The 23,139-nt window shown below is 41.5% G+C and overlaps 1 protein-coding gene across 1 annotated transcript; it reads left to right on the forward strand.

Moving 5' to 3' along the window:
- Positions 1-1,497: 1,497 nt before the first annotated feature.
- On the forward strand, positions 1,498-19,678 carry TRAF6 (TNF receptor associated factor 6). The gene is made up of 7 exons (XM_019470136.2): positions 1,498-1,699; positions 5,202-5,519; positions 9,398-9,548; positions 13,146-13,304; positions 14,730-14,801; positions 16,796-16,873; positions 18,368-19,678. The coding sequence occupies exons 2-7, from the start codon at positions 5,224-5,226 to the stop codon at positions 19,235-19,237; spliced, it is 1,626 nt and encodes a 541-aa protein (XP_019325681.2). The 5' UTR covers positions 1,498-1,699; positions 5,202-5,223; the 3' UTR covers positions 19,238-19,678.
- Positions 19,679-23,139: the final 3,461 nt, after the last annotated feature.

Below are 23,139 nucleotides of genomic sequence, written 5' to 3' on the forward strand. Positions count from 1 at the left end.
TGATATCATTCAGGTGATTCGAAACACTTTATGTGGTGGTTGCTCAAAAATTTACCACTCCAGATCTGATCTCTCCTTCAAGCTTCAGAGGCCTTACTTCCACAGCTTACTAAAAGTCTCTAATTACATACTAGCAAACAATTTACGCCTCAGCAGGTCAAACATGGAACTCCTGATTCTTTCCTTTCCCAACCTGGTCCTCTTTCATTCTTCCCCATCCACTCAGTTGCTCGTCAAAAATATCACAGTCCTGGGGCGCCTGGGTGGTGCAGTCGGTTAAGCGTCTGACTTCAGCCAGGTCACGATCTCGCGGTCCGTGAGTTCGAGCCCCGCGTCAGGCTCTGGGCTGATGGCTCCGAGCCTGGAGCCTGTTTCCGATTCTGTGTCTCCCTCTCTCTCTGCCCCTCCCCCATTCATGCTCTGTCTCTCTCTGTCCCAAAAATAAATAAAAAAGCGTTGAAAAAAAAATTAAAAAAAAAAATATCACAGTCCTTTGTTATCACCAGCTCACACCCAATCAGCAAGTTTTATGACATGGCTGTCTCCCTCTAAAATGTATCCAGAATCTGCCCACTTCTAATCACATCCGCTGCTACCCACCAGTTCAAGTCTCTGTCTTTCCTGGATGACTGCAATCTTTCTTTTCCCCCTTCCTCTTGTTTCCGTCCTTGTCCTTACTCTTCATAAAGCAGCCAGAGTGATTCCCATACATGACATCATATCCCTTCTCTCCTTATAAATCTCCTTTGCGTGGATTACAAGACCCTGCCTGATCTAGCCCTCACCTGCCTTTCTGTCTTCACTTTTTACCACTCTCCAACTTAGTAGTCTTTTTCCCCCCTCTCACATGTCCTTTAAAAGTGATTTTAAAACTGTACAACCACTACCCTATAATGCCTCCCCTTAGAGATGAACACGAGCCACCCTTGCAGAGGTGGATGAAAATCTTTTGTTTATCTCCTGCAAAGTGCTTGTTACATTGCTTTGACGTTTAATTCCAGTTAAACAGGGAATTCAAAATAGCTTTCTCATGACAGTGACAGAAAAGAGGATGATGTCATTGGCAGCAGTTTCAGAGAAATGTTTAATATATGGGCTTGACTCCCTCGGACTGGTTGAAGGAGAAGGACCAGATGATAAAAGAGGGTTCTAAGTACCTTGGAAACTTCCTTGGCAAGGAGGGTGGAGCTGGGGAGCTATTTAAGAATTCCCGAAGGTCAAGTGATCTAAGCCCATTTGGGGTTTTCTCCTGCTTGGATAGGGAAGCTATAAAAACACACCACCACCACACACACACCAGTTCAGGACTGCGGTGCAAGGAATTCCCAGATGGATACCTATCCAAGCGGCAAAAGAATCCCAGGCGGAGTGCACGAGATCCACAGCTGGCCCTGCCCCGCGCCTGCGCCGAAGCCCGCGCGCCCGTGGAGGACCGCCGCCAGGGGGAGCCCCGCCCCGGCTCGGCCGCTCTGTCCCCGCCCCCGCCCGATCCCCGCCCCTCGCTGTCCAAGGCAAGCAGAGAAGGCGGAAGTAGGGGCGTCCGCGGCTGGGGCTGGGGCTCCGGGCGGCCCGGGGTCGCGGCCGAAGAGGCCTTCGGGTGGAGAGATTGGCGTGCAGGCAGTCTCAGCTCGGAGTGAGGAGTCTTGGCGGAGCGGAGTCGTGCGGCCGGGTGGAGTCGGCGGCCCAGCGGACGGGAGCGGTGAGTCTTTCTCGGACATCTCCTCCCAGTGGCCGCGGCCTCTCTTCCCAGAGGTTGCCGACGCCGCCCCCTCTCCCGTTTCTCACTGGTTGGGGTCGCCGCGCCCTATCCTCTTGCTTCCCCGAGGTTAGGGAGGCCGCCCTTTGTCCCCTCGCTCCCCAGAGGTAGGGGAGGCCGCTCTCTGTCCCCTCGCCGCCCCCTCTCCACTCACCTCTGCTCCCCCTGCTTGTGGGGGCCTCGTCATTCCATCCTCCGACGGGAATCCTGCGCCCCCTTCTTTAGCCCTACCTCTCTGCACCCCGCGTATTCCCCTTCCCAGAAAAGGACATCGCCTCCTGGATTTTCCCGTCCCTCCGAGTTGTTACCAGCTTTTTAAAAAAGGGGGGTGGGGGGGACCTTTTAAGTTCCCACCGTTTTCTGTCACTGTCATGGGAAAGCTGTTTTCAGGTTCCCTGTTGAACTCGATAGACATCCCAGGCAGAAAGTAAAAGAAAAAAAAAAAAAAGGTTCAGATGACAGGAATGTTTCCTCCCCCGCCCCTGCATTGGCAGTGGTAGCGATTGTTCCAGACGCGGGGTTGATAAAGCTGTTCCTAGTATTTGGTTTTAGGGGAACTCCAGTTAAGAGCTAGGACTGTCTTGAATGTGAACAGAAAGCACCTAAAGTATGAGCAGCTTGAATGTATAGCCTTGGCGTGTTTCTCCGGAGAACTTGTTACTAATGTCTTGCTACACGGGCGTAGAAACGAGAAAAACTTGTAAAGAAAATCTGAATGTTGGCCTTGTGAACCTGACCACTGCCATATTATCCGCTCCCCTGTGATTACTGGGGAAGATAGAAGAGGTTTTTCTGATTTTGAGGTTGGGGTGGCCTTTTTGTGATTCAAGGAAGGAATGTGTGTGTGTTTCATTCAGGCACTGGTTGCCCTTATCATGAGCAGGGTGTCAGTCTTCATTCATTATATTCTCAGTAGTTCAGAAGTGTAAGGGCGAGGTCTTTGCAGTTTGGGCTACTTTGATTTCAAAAGAAGTTGTTCAAATCCTTGCCTCCAGAAGGAAAATCGTTAGTGCCTAGGAAGGGGAATCCCTCTTGAATTTATATTCAAAATTAAGACGTAACGGTGGACTATTTTGCAACACTTCTTGGTCATTGCAGGACATTTAACAAGTCTTTGCATTTTAGGAATAGATTTTAAAGAGGTGGTGAACAGTTCTGTTTCTGAAGCTAGTAGCAGATTAAACGTACTTGCTCAGTATTTTGCTTTATATCATTTTACTTCATAGGAGTTCTGTATTTCGCCATGAATGAATTTTCCATTGACTTAAAATGGACCGATTCGAGACCTACCATGTTGATTTCTTTATCTTAGAACCTTTCTCCTTAGCACCTGTTGATCTTAGAGGAGCACATTTTTGTGCATCACCATACTACATCTGTCCCTTGCCTAAGATATTTAACAGTATACTCTTTGGATTATAATATATACCCAGATACCATGGATGTAAGCCATGATTTATGACAAGGCCGTTTTCAATATTCACTTTGCAGTAAAAATAAGTGGTTGCATCCCACAATATTTAATTAAGGCAGTGCTTTGTCAAAAGTTCAGAAATAATAGAAGTAAAAATCAGTGAATCACTGAAGTAGTAACTGGTAAAAGTTTATTGTACACACCAAAATACTTCTGCAAACTAGGAGCAGCCAAACCAAAACATGGAATGAGGCCCAGGATATTGTTATAAAGCAGCTTACATAGTGAGAAGGCCATGACTGTGTATTCCTAACGGTAATTGGTTATAATATTAGAATTTTTTTTAATGCTAGGGAATTGGTCAGTGGATGCTTCGTATGAATGTTGGGAAACAATTCAAGTATTACCTGTAACTTACTAGCAAGTTACTTAACCCTTTTATGCTCCATAGTTTCCACTTTGATAAAATGGGGACAATAAAATTATTAAATAAAATTACTGTATAGAGCTGCACATAATTAATAACTCATTCTTTCAGGCACAGTTCAAGGGCCTTGCACATATAATGCATTTAATCCGCAGTAATTCTGAGGTGGATTCTGTTATTATCCCCATTTATAGATGAGGAAACTGAAGCATAGAATGTTACCTAACTTGTTCAGGTCATACATCAAATGATGGAGAAGAGAGTGAAACCCAGATCGTTAAATTCCAGTACCTAAGCTTCTCATCACTTCACACACTCTCTAGCCAGAACAGTGCCTCCTCCTTTGTAGATCTTTTTGAGAAGAAGAAAAAGGTATCTGTAGTCGTAAAAAGATGCAGGATTACTGTCTTAACCCAGTGTTTGGCATAGTGGCAGCCAGGATTTTCATAGGAGAATGAAGCAGGCAGGGGGATAATTGTCTACCATATTGACTAGAGGCTTACAGTAGTTTCTAGAACTATAGCATATGTTAGCGGTTTCCCTCAGGTGTAATTATCTACAACAGAGACTTGGTTACATAGGCTGTGAGTTGCTTTTAGACATTAGCTTATACTTCATAAATACTATAATGGTTTAGAATTTAAAGGTTTCCCACCTACCCGTGAAAGCAATAGTTTTCCTTAGGCAGATGAAACCTCACGTGTTTTTCCAGTCATTGATAATGAGACACAGTCACTTGATCTGACTGAAGGCAGAAGGACATACACGTATATATTTTTAATTCCATTCTTTCTACGTAATAGAAATCCCCACACTGAATATTTAGAAATACTTGGAGAATTTTAAGTCTAGAAGAAACCAAGATCCAAATTGTTAGGTTGCCCCAAATCACGCATCTAGTAGGGCAGGTGATCACTTGATTCCTTGTTTAGTGCTCTTCCTTGCAGTGCTTGCTGGTCACACCATGCTCTTCGGTTTAGGATACTTGAAGGAACTTCCGTAGCATAATTCAGTTCTTCAGTAGATGCTTAATGAATACCAATTATGTGAAAGATCGTAAGTACTGAGGATATAGAAATTCTTGACTTCAGTGACAGGAAACAGACATATAAGCAGATAATTATGATAGAGCTAAGCTTTACAGTTGAGGTGCTTCTCTTCCGTTAACCTCGTATTCTCTCTTTCTCCTAGATCATGGACCCCTTAGCTCATTATAAAATCATAGTCATGGGGCGCCTGGGTGGCTCCGTTGGTTAAGCGTCTGGCTTTGGCTCAGGTCACGATCTCATGGTTTGTGGGTTCGAGCCCCACGTCGGGCTCTGTGCTGACAGCTCGGAGCCTGGAGCCTGCTTCGGATTCTGTGTCTCCCTCTCTCCGTGCCCCTCCCCTGCTCGCACTCTGTCTTTCTCAAAGATATAAAAAATATTTTAAAAATAAGAATCGTAGTCATGAAGCAAAACTCAAAGAACTTTGAAAGTCTTCTGTGAATAACGTTAACATAGCTAATGCATATCAACCGAAAGGTGAAGTGTACAGGTAGGCTATGACATACGTGTGTGCCTGTGTGCACGTGTTAATGCATTCTTTTCTCACTGTTCCTACAGAGCGGTTGATAATCACGTTACTATGAGTCTGCTAAACTGTGAAAACAGCTGCGGATCCAGCCAGTCTGAGAGTGACTGCTGTGCCGCCATGGCCAGCTCCTGTAGCGCTGCGGCGAAAGATGACAGTGTGAGTGGAACCGCCAGCACGGGGAACCTCTCCAGCTCTTTCATGGAAGAGACCCAGGGGTATGACGTGGAGTTTGACCCGCCCCTGGAGAGCAAGTATGAGTGCCCCATCTGCCTGATGGCTCTCCGGGAGGCAGTGCAGACACCGTGCGGCCACAGGTTCTGCAGAGCTTGCATCATCAAATCAATAAGGTACGTAAGTGTCAGAGCCGTGTCCTGTAACGGAGCCAAGCACAGACAACATTATCACCTAGAACACAGGCCCTTCTGGGGCTAGTCTTACACATAACAAGTTACTTAGGGAAAAGAACACTGGACAGCAAGTGGAGAAATTTAGATTCTTATTCCAGTTTCTGCTGCGGTGGGAAAAGTAACTGCTGTCTTGTCCCCTCCTGACCCTCAGGTAAATAAACAGGTAAATCAGCTACTTCTACTTAAAACCCTTCTGTTGCACACTAGGAGGTGAGTCCCTATGCTCTAAGAAAATAATATACAATAAATGTACCTTAGGGGCACCTGGCTGGCTCGGTTGGAATGTGCAACTCTCAGTCTTGGGGTTGTGGGTTTGAGCCCCACATTGGGTGTAGGGATTACTTAAAAATAAAAGCTTATAAAAAAAATAAATGTACCTTAAATGATGATGCTACTAGAATCTGAAAGTCTCAATCATACAAGGAATGCTACTCTTAAGTGATCAGTTATTTTAGTAGCCATGTAAAATTGTGTTACCTGGTGCCTATAGACAACTGTAAAATCACCAATATTTTTATTTTTTATTTTTTTAAGTTTCTATTTATTTATTTGAAAGAGAGAGAGAGCAAGCACGAGCAGGTGCGGGAGGGAGGGAGGGAGGGAAGGAGGGAGGGAGGGAGGGAGGGAGAGAATCCCAAGCATGCTATGCATTGTCAGTGCAGAGCCAGACATGGGGCTCGAACTCACAAATCTCAAGTGAGATCGTGACCTTAGCCCAAATCCAGGGTCAGACGCTTAACAGACTGGGAGATTCAGGCACCCATAAAATGACCACTAGTTTTAAGAAAGTATTAGTTGATGGCTGTACCTTCATAATACACCTAAAATCGAACTCCTTCTCATTGCCTCCACTGCTATTGCCAGCTGAATCACCATCAGCCATCACAGGCCTCTTGCTTCTACCCTTGCCTTCTTCCAGACTGTTCTAAATAAAACCTGGTAAAATAAGTAGGATGATGTCATCTCTGCTAAGAATATGGCATCAGGTCATCTGGGATGATAGGCTCAGTCCATTTGCTGACTGCCTCTCTGCTACGCTCCCCTTCCTTCCACCAGTTCATTCTGCTATTTCTTGGACATGCCAAGTGTGCTCTTGCCCTGGGGAGTTGGCTTTAACTGTTCTCTCTGCTTGGAGCCCTCTTACTTCAGCTGCCTGCTTAGCTGACCCTTCCCTTCCTCCAGTGTGGCTCACCTCTCACCTTCTCATAGGTACCCTGGCGACCCTATTCATACCACAGCATGCCTACCTTCCTCCACACTCCCAATGTCCCTTACCTACTTTTCTTTTTTCCTTAGCAATTTCCATCCTCTGAAATACCAGACAATTTGTTTGTTGTCTGCTGGTTTAACTGGAAGAAAGCTCCGAGCAGAGGTTGAGATCTGTTTTATTTCTTGATATTTTCTAAGTACCAAGAACAATGGCTGACACACAGTAGGTACTCGGTAAAACATGAGTAAATCATGGTTGCTTTAACCGAATGAAGGTGTATGGGATTTCCACAGGTGATTCAAGTTCATCTCCTGAGAAATAGATACATTTTACTATAATTCAGAAGTAGATGGGAATATTTCTGGGTGACTAAGGAGTTCTATTCAGAGCAAAAATATTGGAAGAAGTGGGGGTATTTTATGTTCTTCAGTAAATATCTAGTTATATTGGTAAAATCATTCTTAAGCTGACTATTCCCTAGTCTTCAAGTTTTTCTCTTTCAACTTTTAAATTAACTTTTCTATAAAACTTGAATTTTGGATAACTACATCCATATTTGGGACTTGGCTTAATTTAAGTTAGAAGGGAACATGTGGCTTGTATCACTTTTTGAAAAAGATGTGTCACCCATTATTGGATTGCTAAGGTCTGTCTAGGGCAGGTTTTCTTATCCTCCTCACTTTCTGTTCTGGGCCAGAGAACTTTTTGTCATGGGAAGTTATTGTAGGATGATTTAGCAGCATGCCCAGCCTCTGCTCATAGATGCTGTGGTATCTCCGTCCTCCCTAGCTCTGAGACCCAGAGTGTCTCCAGATACTGCCAAATGTCCCATAGAGGACAGAATTGTCCTGGTTGAAACCACTGGTTTAGAATATACACGATAATGATGTTAAAGGCTCAATTTTTTGTTGTTGTTTATTATGATTCTTATCTATATTGTATGTAGGTAACAAAAATGGATTGTTGATTTTCCTATAGGTAGAAATGTATAGTATTTTACCAAGTGTCATGCATCCCAGGAAGGTAACGAATCTTTAGCAGTTTTTTAATAGCAAAATATTCTTGCAAGTAGTGGGACAGTGGTCTGAAAAGGAAGTAAAACCCACAAAAGGAAGTCTGAGCGTTTTTTTTGTTTCTCTCTCCCTCTAAGTTAGAAATGACCACTTAGCTTTAACTCTAAAATTCTTAAAGGAACAGCTCTGAAACTTTTCATCTGTTATGGTCATTCAAGGAATCAAAATACATCTCAATCCAATTCCATTTCCATTTGGAGTGATTGCTAATGCTGTGGACAGTGGTTTCCAGTTTACTGTGTAAGATTGTTCTTATTTTCTTTTAGTCATCCATCACTTAGGTTTGGGGCACCTATTTCTTTCTTTCTTTCTTTTTTTTTTAATGTTTTTATTTAATTTTGAGAGAGAGCATGTGCGCAGGAGCAGGGGAGGGGTGGAGAGAGAGGGGGCAAGGGATCTGAAGCAGGCTCTGTGATGGCAGCAGACAGCCCAATGTGGTGCTCAAATTCACAAACCATGAGATCATGACCTGAGCCAAAGTCAGACTCTCAACCAACTGAGCCACCCAGGTGCCTCTGAGCATCTATTTCTATGCTTGTCAGAAAGTATTTGATAATGTAGTAACAGTATGCATTTTGAGACAGGCTCCATAAAGACCATGCTTCTCACCTTTACTGCTTCTAAGACATTTGACAGCAGACCCCATTTTTTAGCAGTTTTTTTACCTGCCAAAGCAATTAGTACTATCGGTTTATACATAGGAGCTGCTCAACAAATTGTCGAGTGATTGTCTAGCCTCCCCAACCTGCCACATTTTGTCAGTTAAAGGTTGAGACGTCTCAAAAAGTTAAAAGGGAGTGACAGACGACCAAGCTTCCTGGGGATGGCTTTTCCATCATAAGATCGAATAAACCACTGGGAATCAGGACATAGAGGTTGTCTAACTTGTACCTTAAACATAAAGGAAAGCTTCTGTTGCCTGTGAGCCAGAATATTGTAAGGATTGTTCAGAGTAAATCTAAAAATGTGGTCTGGTAGGGGTACTGCTAATTGGTTTAACTTTTACTTGTAACCAAGCAACACATTGTAGACATGTTAGCACGTGAGCAGCACATCGAGCTCTGTCTCACTGGTACCCAGTACGGCTGCCGACAGAACAGAAACCTGCCAGACTGCCAAAATTCCCACCCTGAACTCTCATTTCAGCTCATGCCAGTCAAAATAAGATTTCATTCAAGTATTTTTTCTCATTTTTTACTTAAAATCTATCCCCAAATCTAAAATCCCATAGTTTTTGATAGGTAATCAAAATGGTGCTAGTTGTATTCATTTCAGTGAAGAACAACTGTTGAACTGTCCACCGAAAGACAGTTTATTTTGGTGATATGCAATATACGGTGTTAAATTATTTTCCATAGGAAATAGTAAGTGGAGAATTTGTATGTGGCAAATGAAAGTTTGTGGGGTTTTTTGTTTTTTTTTTTTTTTTTAGTTCTTTTAAATTTATTCAAGTTGTTAACATAAATTTTGTGTTTTCTAACATTAACATTTGTTTAAATCTAATAAATGTATGTATCTTACTTGTTTTCTTTTAGGGATGCAGGTCACAAATGTCCAGTTGACAATGAAATACTGCTGGAAAATCAACTATTTCCTGACAATTTTGCAAAACGAGAGATTCTTTCTCTGATGGTGAAATGTCCAAATGAAGGTTGTTTGCACAAGATGGAACTGAGGCATCTTGAGGTATTAAAAATTATTTTCTAGCAGTTAGCATATATGCAAGGCAGTTCCTAGAGAATAGGCACTTTGCTGTGTCCCATCTGTGCCTAGCATATAGTGATTGGTTAATAAATTTTTGCTTATTATCCCGATTCTTTCATAATTGAATATAAATATAATTAGAAACCATAAATTTTTAACGATCTTTTTTTAAAATTTAGTTAATTTTTAAAATGTACATCCAAGTTAGCTAGCATATAGTGTGACAATGATTTCAGGAGTAGATTCCTTAATGCCCCTTACCCGTTTAGCCCATCCCCCTCCCACAGCCCCTCCAGTAACTGTCTGTTCTCCATATTTAACAGTCTCTTATGTTTGGTCTCCCTCCCTGTTTTTATATTATTTTTCCTTCCCTTCCCTTATGTTCATCTGTTTTGTATCGTAAAGGCACCATATGAGTGAAGTCATATGATAGTTGTTTTTCTTTGACTAATTTTGCTTAGCATAATACCCTCTAGTTCCATCCACGTAGTTGCAAATGGCAAGATTTCATTCTTTTTGATTGCCGAGTAATACTCCATTGTATATACACCACATCATCTTTATCCATTCATCCATTGATGGACATTTGGGCTTCTTCCATACTTTGGCTATTGTTGATAGTGCTGCTATAAACATTGGGGTGCATGTACCCCTTTGAAACAGCACACCTGTATCCCTTGGATAAGTGCTTAGTAACGCAGTTGCTGGGTCATAGGGTAGTTCTATTTTTAATTTTTTGAGGAACCTCCATACTGTTTTCCAGAGTGGCTGCACCAGCTTGCATTCCCACCAGCAGTGCAAGAGATCTTCTTTCTCCACATCCTCACCAACATATGTTGTTGCCCAAGTTGTTAATATTAGCCATTCTGACAGGTGTGAGGCAGTATCTCATGGTTTTGATTTGTATTTCCCTGATGATGAGTGATGTATTTCCCTGATGATGAGCATTTTTTCACGTGTCGGTTGGCTATCTGGATGTCTTCTTTGGAGAAGTGTCTATTCATGTCTTTTGCCCATTTCTTCACTGGATTATTTGTTTTTTGGGTGTTGAGTTTGATAAGTTCTTTATAGATTTTGGATACTAACCCTTTATCTGATACGTCGTTTGCAAATATCTTCTCCCATTCCATCGGTTGCCTTTTAGTTTTGCTGATTGTTTCCTTCACTGTGGAGAAGCTTTTTATTTTGATGAGGTCCCAGTAGTTCATTTTTGCTTTTGTTTCCCTTGCCTCTGGAGACGTGTTGAGTAAGAAGTTGCTGCAGCCAAGATCAAAGAGGTTTTTGCCTGCTTTCTCCTCAAGGATTTGGATGGCTTCCTGTCTTACATGGAGGTCTTTCATCCATTTTGAGTCTGTTTTTGTGTACGGTGTAAGAAAGTGGTCCAGGTTCATTGTTCTGCATGTCGCTGTCCAGTTTTCCCAGCACCACTTGCTGAAGAGACTGTCTTTATTCCATTGGATATTCTTTCCTGCTTTGTCAAAGATTGATTGGCCATACGTTTGTGTGTCCATTTCTGGGTTCTCTATTCTGTTCTATTGATCTGAGTGTCTGTTTTTGTGCCAGTACCGTATTGTCTTGATGATTACAGCTTTGTAAAACAACTTGAAGTCGTCTTTTTTTTTTTTTTTTTTAATGTTTATTTATTTTGAGAGAGAGAGAGACTGATCATGCACGCATGAGCAGGGGAGGGTCAGAGAGAGAGGGGGAGAGAGAATCCCAGGCAGGCTTACCACTGTCAGCGCAGAGCCCTATGTGGGGCTTGATCCCACAACAATGAGAGCATGACCTGAGCCAAAATCAAGAGTCAGGCGCACAACTGACTAAGCCACCCAGGTGCCCCAAAACCATAAATTTCTTATTCCATTTCCTGTGGCTTTGCCCCGGTGATAATAAGAAAGTCAGGGGTGCTTGGGTGGCTCAGTTGGTTAAGCATCTGACTCTTGGTTTCGGTTCATGTCATGATCTCGCAGTTTCATGGGTTTGAGCCCCATGTCAGGCTCTCTCCCTCTTTCTGCTCCTCCTCCACTTTGCACTGTCTCTGTCTCTCTCAAAATAAATAAACTTAAAAAAAAAATCTAGGATAATCTTATTAAAAGAAAAATCAGTATTCTACTACAAGTTTTTTAGGTGAACATTATCTGCAGTAAAACTGAGGAGCATAACAATTTTTTTATTTAATTTTTTTAAATGTTTATTTTTGAGAGAGAGAGAGGGAGAGAGAGACTGTGAGCAGGGGCAGGGTAGAGAGAGGAAGGAGACAATCCTAAGCAGGCTCCAGACTGTGAGCTCAGCACAGAACCCGTCGCGGGGCTCGAACCCACAAACCGATCATGACGTGAGCCGAAGTCAGACACTCAACCAACTGAGCCACCCAGGTGCCCCAACACATATTAATATATTAACTTGTATTTGAAATGCACATATAATCACCAACATACAAAGTATGTCTTGGGGCACATGGGTGGCTCAGTGAGTTAAACGTTGGACTTCAGCTCAGATCATGATCTCTCAGTTTGTGGGTTCGGGCCCTGTGTCGGGCTCAGGAAACTGAAATCAGAACCTGAGCCAAGATTAAGAGATGGGCACTTAACCCACTGAGCTTCGAAGGTGACCCAAAAGCATTTGTTTTTAAATTAAATAAGTCAGTTCTTAGCTTAGTTATTTTATTTATTTTTTTTTTTAATTTTTTTTTTTTTAAGTTTATTTTTGAGACAGAGACAGAGCATGAACGGGGGAGGGGCAGAGAGAGAGGGAGACACAGAATCAGAAGCAGGCTCCAGGCTCTGAGCTGTCAGCCCAGAGCCCGACGCGGGGCTCGAACCCACGGACCGTGCGATCGTGACCTGAGCCGAAGTCGGACGCTTAACTGACTGAGCCACCCAGGCGCCCCCTTAGCTTAGTTATTTTATAAGAAATTAAATATTATTTATGTTCTATTTGAGATTAAGTGTTTAAAACATATTTGTAACTTGCCCCCCCCCCCCCCCATAATTAGTTCCTTTTGAAGGAATGGTCCTTTTGACACAATATTCAATTGATCATCAGAAAATCTGACTTCTTTCCCTAATTGGATAGTTTTATTCAAGTTCAAGTTGCCTAATTGGATCCTTTTTGTTCAGGTTCAATTGTGAACTTGAGAATTCACATTCTTTGTATAAATAATTCACAACGGTTATTTTTAAATTCTTTAAGGCCTTTATATGGTGTGTGTTAAAGCAGTCTCGGTAGCCATTTCTTTTTTTTTTTTTTTTTTTTTTTAATTTTTTTTTTTAACGTTTATTTATTTTTGAGACAGAGAGAGACAGAGCATGAACGGGGGAGGGTCAGAGAGAGGGAGACACAGAATCTGAAACAGGCTCCAGGCTCTGAGCTGTCAGCACAGAGCCCGACGCGGGGCTCGAACTCACGGACCGCGAGATCCTGACCTGAGCCGAAGTCGGCCACCCAACCGACTGAGCCACCCAGGTGCCCCTCGGTAGCCATTTCTATAAAAGAGAACAGTACATTTTTGGAAGAGATTATTTTAGGAAATTTCAAAAGATTGGCAAATATTAATCAATTATTTCTTTCTTATTATAGGATCACCAAGCACATTGTGAATTTGCTCTTATGAATTGTCCTCAGTGCCAGCGTCCCTTCCAAAAATGCCAACTTAACATTCACATTCTCAAGGAGTGTCCAAGGAGACAGGTTTCTTGTGTAAACTGTGCTGCATTGATGGCATTTGAAGATAAAGAGGCACGTACCAGCTTGGATTTGTTAATTTCTCTACTGCTTAAAAAAAATTTTTAATGTACATTTGAGGGTAAGAGATGAAGATGTTACTCCGAATCCGGGTCTCTGTGATCATTTGTGGGAAGCTTGATGTTTAAGAAAGAAGGTTCAGTAAACCAGTTAAGTAAGTGTAGGGTTTATACTTGTATATCTTTCTTAGAAAACATTGTTTATACGACGTAACCACTATAGTAGATCTGTGAGTAACACAAGCTTCTAGGAAAGACTTGCTAATCTACTTTCCTATGTGATATGTTTTTTTAATGACCAGTCTTGGATTAGAGACAAACAAGTAGAATGATTACTTTATCAGACTCACACTTTTCACTTTGAAAAGAATGGGTTGTTAAAACCTTTAGGGAGAATAAATTAAATTCCACAAAGTGTATTCCTTTGGTGATAATTCATCGAGTTGTACACATGTAATGAATTCACTTTTCTGTACATGTTGCACTCCAATTAAAATGTGTATCTTTAAAAAGAAACTTCATGGTGCTTGACCACACCGTAACCATAGAACAGTTTTCCATTCAGAAACTGAGATGTGGAGAGGTTAAGTAATTTTATGTTAGTGTAGTCAGTGGCAAAGCTAGCACTGAGAACCTAGAACTGGATCCCTGTCTTATGTCTTTACTGAAATAACCAACTTCTAATTTATGTCTTTTTTTATAACTAATAAGATACTTCTTTAAACTTTATTTCTTATAAATTCATCTTGGTAATTTTTCCTACTTTCTTAGAAGATCAAGCATATTCATTAGGTTGATGAAATACTAAAAAAAGTCTGCTAACTTGCTAAAAATGTAGAAAGGTTTGAGGCATAATGAGAGCAAATTGATGTCTCTCTAAACTTCAGTAAATTAAATGGACTTAAACTGGAAGTTTGATGATTTCTCGGCATATCGACTGAACAAATCTATTGTATTCTGGAACACAGAGCTCTCCGTCTGGAGCACATGAGAACCTGGGCACTAAAGCCTCTTGCCCTAATAATATTTGTCATCTTTTACCCTTCTTGAAAAGAGTTTTACCTAAGTCATCATGCGGCTATTTGAAATTTTTGGAAGGGGGACTTTGGAGACTCCTGGTATTGGTAAATTTTGTCCAAACTAGTCATAGATGCTGTGCCTCGGTTCAAAAGTGGTGTAGAAGATTCTCTTATGTGTACTCACACTCTGTTAAAGAGCTGGAAGGCAAGATGGATCTCTCATTACTCCACTGGCAGAGGGAGGGCAAATAACCTTTGTATATCATTCTTACATTTTTGTTTTGCACAAACTGAGGTCCTTAGTTTGTTTATAGTGAAAGAACTACTTTTTATAAAAATAGACTGTTCTTACTTTTTCAGATTTTCTCATGCTTTTTACATATTTTTTTAATAAAATTTAGATCCACGACCAGAACTGTCCTTTGGCAAATGTCATCTGTGAATACTGCAATACCATGCTCATCAGAGAACAGGTATAATGATTCCCTTTCCTACGTTAATATTTCCATCAGATGAAGTAAACAAGTTAGGTTTTCAATTAAAAATTTAAATGAGTAAAGCACAATGAATATAGGTTGAAGAAGTATTAAAACTGAAAAAATTTTCACGTAAACTAATATAGTACTTTCAGAAAGAACAAAATATTCAGCTGTAAGTACTTAAAATTCCTGTCATTAACATAATACCCATGTTTATGTGTTTTCTTAAAAATTCCCACCAAACCCAGGTACTTGTAAGGTAAAAATGAAAAAATCTCCATGTAAAGAAAGAAAACTCTTTGAGAAATACATATTTGCACGCTGTGAAATAAGGATCTTGGGTCTGCAGAGACCAGCCGAAAGAGTGAGAGAACAGTGAAATAGAAGAAAGCAAACCTGGTCAGTAGCAGAGCACTACTTGTAGCTGTAGGCCCTGAGAAACGTTGGGACATTTTGAGATTTCCAGGATTGGTAGCGCCTCTGTCATTTGTGCTATAGGTCACTAATGGGCATCATCAGAAGAAGTAGTTATAGTAGAACGCTGTACATTTGTATTAATAGAGAAAGGAAAATTCCATCTGAGTACTATCTTTTGACATTTGGAGAGTTTACCCACAAAATATGAATATTAGTCACTAAATATTTACACACCCATGAAATCTGCAAACCCAAAGATCATAATTGATTACCTTACTAAGTAGCAGCAAGCAAACCAAGTTTAGTCAGTTGACTAAACTTTTCCATTTGTTTTTTAACAGTCTTTTAGTTTCTTTCCCAACAGAGCCTTAATTTGAAGGTGTTAAACTTCTTTTTGCTTATGAAGTCTCACCTCCTTAGTTTTTGTTTTCTCTGTTTTAATATTTAATATGTATCACATATTAAACCCAGTAAAAATAAAACAATGTAGGAAAAAACTCTAGGTTAAGAGAGAAAACCTAGGTTTTGATTTTGGCTGTGCCACTAACCTGCCCACTGATCTCTGACAAGAAAGTTGACCTTCTAGATCAGGAATCAGCAAACCAACACACCAGCCAGTCTGGCCTGCTGCTCATTTTTGCAAATACATTTTATTGGAACACAGCCATGCCCGTGTGTCTGTGCGTTGTATATGGCTAGTGTACCACAGTGGTAAGTTGAGTTGAGTACTTGGGACAGAAACCATAAGGCCCACAACGCTGAAAATATTTATTATGCGTCTCATTGCACAACATTTTGTAGACTGCTGTCCTAGACTGTACAACATGAAGAATTGGAGTAAGTGGTCTCAAAGGTCATTTCTGATTGAAGTATCTATGAGGAGAGCCAAACTAAATTTCTAAACGGAATTTGGTACCACTGTCAAAGAACATGATTTTGCATAATGGGTGTCACCTTGAAGAATGTGTTTTAGAGTCCCCAAGTCAAAGGCTGTGACTTTCTTTAGAACTGTTATTAATGTGCTTTAAAATACCTTCTAACATCTGCATCTTCCCATGGTAATCAAGGCATGCCCTGGTTAAAAAAAAGTAAGAGGACATATGAGACAGTCATGAGGGAAATAATGGGTGCAGCCAGTGGTGTCAGTGCATGGTCCCTATTAACTGGTCCATGCAGTTAACTGGTCCCTATTAAATGGCCTGGACCACAGCAGTCCTTGAGTTTGCAGTTGTAGTTGACGTCAGAAGATGTTTTTTCTCTGAAGTGTCCCTAGAGGGCGTTAGTTTCCCAGCAATAGAAACAAACTCGTTATCTGGAATTTTGAGCCATTCGGGGGGATGGTATGAGATATTGCTGTTTCCTTTCTCTGTGACTTTGGAAGTAAATACTAATCTTTGTGGGCTACACGCTTTCTGTTGTAACCACTCAGCTCTGCATTATGCAAAAGCATCCATAGACAATACATGATTTTGTTTAGATGAAATGTAAATCTTTATTTCAAATGTGATCTCATCAAACTCGAACATGATATGCAAGGAAAACCATTTTTTAACCTTTGTTTTGGTTTTCAGATGCCTAATCATTACGACCTGGACTGTCCTACAGCCCCAATTCCATGCACATTCAGTACTTTTGGTTGCCATGTAAAGGTAAAGCTTGTTTTTTCTTCTTTAATTATTGAATACCGATGAAGAAAATTCTGTTACATAGTGGATTTGAGAGTACCAGTGGACAGGGAGATGACTGGCATGTACTGTTGTATGAGTTTGGAGCTCCAAACAGAAACTGGGACTCAGAATATTGATGGGATGCCTGATGATGATGGAAGGTGCGATTGAGATCATAGAGTGAGTGTGTACAGGAAAGAGAAGCAGACCGTCATAGGAGTCGTGAACAAACCGTATTAGAAATTGGGAGGAGATGGTATGGTTATGTTCTCCAAAAAATTAGTTTCAAGACTAATGATCAGTTGTGTCATGGTTGAGATCGATGATTATTGTAAGTCATTCTTTCTGGAGAGTACAACTATGTTTTTGCTTTTCCATTATACTTTTTTTGTCTGACTTTTTTACAATAAGCATGCATTTAGTAATTTTAAGAATAAAAAGAAGAGAGCCGCCTGGGTGGCTCAGTCAGTTAAGCCTTCGACTCTTGGTTTCAGCTCAGATCACGATCTCGTGGTTTCGTGAGTTCAAGTCCAGCGTCAGGCTCTGTGCTAGCAGCACGGAGCCTGCTTGGGATTCTCTCTCTCCGTCTCTCTGCCCCTCCCCACTCGCACTTCTCTGTCTCTCTCAAAATAAACTTTAAAAAAAAGAAAAAGAGGAAATGATATATGCCGTGATTACATTTCGTGAGAGGATTCTGTATGTGTGTGTAGAGAAAAAGACTTAAAGGAAATGTATCAAAATGTTAATGGTAGTTAGGTGAGATAATAGGGAACTTTCATCTTGGTCCTCTATATTTTGTTTTTCTATAATATACACAAATTGCTTTTATAATAAAAGTTACCATAAGTATTTTTTCATGAAACAGGATGTTCTTGACGACCTAAGAAGAGTGTGGAGACACGGAAGATTATACTTTGCAGTAGATTTATAAAATAAATGACTTGGGGACAGTGCAGACGGACTGCTCTTGGTCGTAAAAGAAAGAGGGAGAAAATGGTATTAGCTAAAGAGAGACGTGAGATCAATAGAGAGGTGTGCCTTTTTTTCAGTAGGAAAGACTAATTGGAGGGAAGGGTCAGGGGGAGAGAATGAAGATAAAGGAAAAGGGGGATGACTGAGCAAAACCTCTGAGGTGTTGAAAATGCGAGTGCCAGCAAGAGCCCAGGTGAAGCATTAATGTTGGACAAGCAGAGCGTCGTCTCTGAGTCAGATGAATGGGTATGGATCCTGATACTTCCGTAGGTGGGAGGGAGGTTTATCTTGAGTGAAAGGTGAGAGTATTTGGCACATAGCCTCACTTTTCCAGTGGATGAAAAGATAAGATCGTCTCACTAGATCAAGAATTTGTTGAAGAAGATGGTAGGGGACTGAGGGAAGTGATGACATTACTTGAAAACCTTTTATTTGGCTTGGCTAGGTCTCTTCCTAGTCCTCACAGTATCTAGTCCCAACCTAAGGCTTGTGCTTGGTTTTTAGATGCAGAGGAATCACTTGGCACGCCACCTGCAAGAGAATACCCAGTCGCACATGAGAATGTTGGCCCAGGCTGTTCAGAGTTTAAGCCTTGCGTTACCTCCTGTACCTCAGTGTGATATGCCTCCATACGATTCTTCCTCTGCGTCCCGGGTTTCCACTGGGTGTCACCCAGAGGTCCAGAATTTCCAAGAAACCATTCAGCAGTTAGAGGGTCGCCTTGTAAGACAAGACCATCAAATCCGAGAGCTAATTGCTAAAATGGAAACTCAGAGCATGTACGTAAGTGAGCTCAAACAAACGATTCGAACCCTTGAGGACAAAGTTGTTGAAATAGAAGCACAGCAGTGCAATGGGATTTACATCTGGAAGATTGGCAACTTTGGGATGCATTTGAAATCTCAAGAAGAGGAGAAACCTGTTGTCATTCATAGCCCTGGATTCTACACAGGCAAACCCGGGTACAAACTGTGCATGCGCCTGCACCTTCAGTTACCGTCGGCTCAGCGCTGTGCTAATTACATATCCCTCTTTGTGCACACAATGCAAGGAGAGTATGACAGCCACCTCCCTTGGCCCTTCCAAGGTACAATCCGCCTTACAATTCTTGATCAGTCTGAGGCACCTATAAGGCAAAACCATGAAGAGATCATGGATGCCAAACCAGAGCTGCTTGCCTTCCAGAGACCCACAATCCCACGGAACCCAAAAGGTTTTGGCTATGTGACTTTTATGCATCTGGAAGCCCTGAGACAGAGAACCTTCATTAAGGATGATACTTTATTAGTGCGCTGTGAGGTCTCTACCCGCTTTGACATGGGTAGTCTCCGGAGGGAGGGTTTTCAGCCACGAAGTACTGATTCAGGGATGTAGCATCCCTGCATGTGTTTAAAAAAAAAAAAAAAAGCCGTCTGGAGAAAGCCGTCTTTCCTTGCCTTGTTCTCAATAATATGCAAACAAAAAAAGAAGTGGAAAGACATTGTACCCAGCAGTGAATGTTATTACTGAGGTCACTTACCGCTTCTTCCCGTTACAGATCTCGGAAGTGGTTTTTCCCTTGGAACCTACATGTTCCACAGTTTCACAAAGACTGGAGTGCCTGTGGCATATTGCAGCGGCTGTCTGTCTGTCTGTCTGTCAGTCAGTATACCTCTTTGTTGCACTTCATGGGCTTTTTTTGCTCCAGTGTGTTTTATTGTCAAAGACCCCAGGGTTGGAGTAGTAAAGCTCAAACCTTTTAATAATAATGGACGTTCCTTAAAACTTCAGCTTATTTTTATATTATATGTAATATATTAAATTTGAGAATCACTACTGCCTCGTGCTGGTGCCAGCGAGAATTATTACTCTGGAGCTGAGTTCTCATTTATTTGACCTTCTGTAGATTTCAGAGGATTTTAACCTTAATCCTTGGAAAGTTTAAGTTCTCATTTACTCCGTTTCCCCCCCATCCCCGGGGTGCGACTAAGGATATTCAGAAACTAGTTTAAACCCCAGGTATAACCTTACCTAGTTAGTGCGAACACGTCTGTTGAATAATTCTTATTTGTTTCATTCTACCTGGCTTGCATATTTCCTTGAGGCTACATGTAGCATCTTCTCTAGAGTTTCGAATGCTGAGGACCATATGGATACCAACTGCCCAGTGTTATGCCATAAATCCCTTTTTCCTGTTCACTGCAGATTGAATTCCACAGCCTTACGTATGTTCTCTGCTACTCATGGCTTATACAACAAGGAGATGCACACATATAATCACCAACATACAAAATATGTCATGGGGTGCCTGGGTGGCTCAGTCGGTTGGGCGTCCGACTTCAGCCCAGGTCATGATCTCACAGTTCATGGGTTCGAGCCCCGCGTTGGGCTCTGTGCTGACAGCTCAGAGCCTGAAGCCTGTTTCAGATTCTGTGTCTCCCTGTCTCTCTCAGCCCCTCCCCCACTTGCACTCTGTCTCTCTGTCTCTCTCAAATATAAACATTAAAAAAAATGTTTTTTTTTAAAATATATCAACTAGTCAACCAACATGGCATCTCCTGGTGGTGGCAGAAGCAATCTGAGCCAGAAATTTTCAGCTCTTTTGAACACTCTCTGGGAGTTAGTTAAATGGAACAAAACTGATTTCCTAAAAGCAGAATTTCTTAATACCTGGGAGATCTTGGAGATACCTGAGAGGTCATCAAACCAGGGTGGGAAATCCTGGTGGTTCTATCAGGACTTAGCATGAATAGGTTCTTTAGTCCAGCAGTATATACCTGAGGAGAGTCATGTGGAATGTATCAGAGTGGCTAAGTGTTCCTAATAGAGATGGGTTTTAGGCCATTTGTTGGTTAAGGCCTATAGGTATAAATATGGTGAAATCTCATTCTCAGGGAGTCCCACAGCTAGTCTAGGCTCTTAGAAGACTCTCAGAGGACCCACACACTCTGCTGTTTACAAGATTGTTTAATGCTGTCTGGTCATGAGAGACGGTACTTTTGTTTAGAGAAGCCAAATCCGAGCATTCAAGATCAGCCTTAATTTCAAGAGAAAGCCAAGAGACCTTGTCTGTGGAGCAGAATGGTTTCGGTTCCAGGCTGACCCAGCAAGTGTCATTGTGGCCTTTCCCCTTACCTGTCTGTCTGCCCCTCTCCCCCCACGTTTAGACTTCCTCTCTGATGGGTTCATGTTCTAGAGTAAAAACAAAGCTCATGCAGGGATCCTGTTCCCCAGAGTTACCAACCGTACCACCTGCTCATCACCGGTTCCCAGTTTGCTTCCTTGAAGTCTGTGTCCCTCAGCCGCCGTGCCTTCCATCTAGCTCCCAGGAAGCGCTGCGGCACCACCATCTAGGTTCGAAACCCTGCACCGCTGCCCTTCTTGTGACTTTTTCAGTGAATAACTGTTGAGTTCCATTTAAGAAGTAAATGGTAGTTACTTTCATTACATAGAAAAAGCCTGAAGGAAATATACTGAACTATTTTTGAGGACTTATTTTTTTCTTTGTGCTTTCTTCATATGTTTTACATTTTCTACTGCAAACGTAACTTTTTTTTTTTTTAATTTTTTTTTTCATATTTATTTATTTTTGAGACAGAGAGAGACAGAGCATGAACAGGGGAGAGTCAGAGAGAGAGGGAGACACAGAACCCGAAACAGGCTCCAGGCTCCGAGCTGTCAGCACAGAGCCCGACGCGGGGCTCGAACCCACGGACCGTGAGATCATGACCTGAGCCGAAGTCGGACGCCTAACCGACTGAGCCACCCAGGCGCCCCTGCAAACGTAACTTTTATCAGAGGGGGGAAAAAAGGGGTTGCCACAAAACATTCAACCCTACCAAAAAAGGAAATGCTATTTAAAAGCTTCCTGGTCAAATTTCTATTAAAAGCATGGCTGTGCTTTAGGTTCTGAGGCCAGTCATTTCCTGCTTTGGTTATGTTATTTTTTTTCCTACTAACTACTTAATCCAAACAAAAACAGTTTTTGCCTGATTTCAACTTCTAGCTTCAGGTTTCTCATCTGTAAAATGAGTTGGTTTAGATGTTTCTAAGGTCCATTCCAGCCATAAAATTCTGTTTTAAGAAATGAAGTTGTAACCAGCAGAGTGTTGATAATACTTTCTAAAGAGTTTTGCCAGTAGGAAATGGCCTAACCTTATTTTTTGCTGACATAATATTCTACTTCAAATGTAGTGTCCATCAGCTGGGTCTCCTCTTAATTCAAATAAGCAATTTTTTTTTTTTTTTTAACCCGCAAACATTTTGTAAGAAACCAGGCACTTATTTTATACTGGCCATTCATTGTGAATATAGAATAAAAGTAATGGTCAAACTGTCATTCTAAATAGAAACTTTTGTTAAGATTTCAACTCAGAATCAAGCGTGGGTTTTCAAATCCGCCCCACTCACATGTTCTGGTTTCACTCAATTGGCTTACCCAGTGTTTGCCCCATGTATTTTTATTTTACTGACCTTTTAAACATGTTTATCTTCTGACATCATCTTGAACTTAGCGAAATTGTTTCCTCTTTTCCCAGAGGTGTCCAAGCCAGTGTTGGATGAAACTTGTTGCAAGTCATATATTTTGCTGCAGGAAAACAAGTCAGGATGTCGACTGGTATTTTGGTAGTTTTTACCGACCCTCAGCCCTTGCAGCAATGGCGGTTTCTGGCTATGCTACAGTGGGATGCAACTTTTATTGTGGGGATGAATAAAGTGAAGTAGAATGAAAGGCAAGTTTTGTTCCTCTAATACATAGAGATGTTGGATGATACCTGGCAGTTTCTGTGACAGGTGTAAAATGATGTTCTCCATTACTGTTTCTGTACCAGTAAGTCTTAGATGAGGTAAGCAGGAAGAGGTGAGGAATTATGCATCCAGTTAGATTACATTCTCCATAAAGAGGAACAGTTATCCAGGGAACTGTCAATTCTCTGGTGACCAGAAAACACTTTTAATTAGTAGAGAGGTTTTTCTAACTTAAGACTTTAAAGCAATGTTCTTTACTTGTTACTCCTCATTTTTTTGGCTTGCCTCGATTAAGTTACACTCATCATTTTATACAAAACACCATTAGGTGTTTTTTGTGATGCCTAGCTCTACAACACCTAAGCAGCGCAGTGCCTTAAATGAAAAATGGACAATAGTCATTTGTATATTTCTTTTGGAATACATTTTTCTCTAAATTTCCCAGATTCGCATGATAAGCTTATAGTTAGCTTCACAGTTGATACCATTGCTATCTATGGAATGGGGTCAACACTTCCAGATTCCCAGTATCCAGAAAGAGGATTTGA

Source organism: Panthera pardus, unplaced genomic scaffold, assembly GCF_024362965.1.
Source record: "Panthera pardus isolate Hobbes unplaced genomic scaffold, ASM2436296v1 HiC_scaffold_12, whole genome shotgun sequence".
Taxonomy (NCBI): domain Eukaryota; kingdom Metazoa; phylum Chordata; class Mammalia; order Carnivora; family Felidae; genus Panthera; species Panthera pardus.

Coding starts and splice junctions, on each gene's coding strand:
- TRAF6 (XM_019470136.2), top strand. CDS start 5,224: ATGAGTCTGCTAAACTGTGAAAACAGCTGCGGATCCAGCCAGTCTGAG. Junction 13,305..14,729: donor TGGCATTTGAAGATAAAGAG/GCACGTACCAGC, acceptor AATAAAATTTAG/ATCCACGACCAGAACTGTCC. Junction 16,874..18,367: donor CTTTTGGTTGCCATGTAAAG/GTAAAGCTTGTT, acceptor CTTGGTTTTTAG/ATGCAGAGGAATCACTTGGC.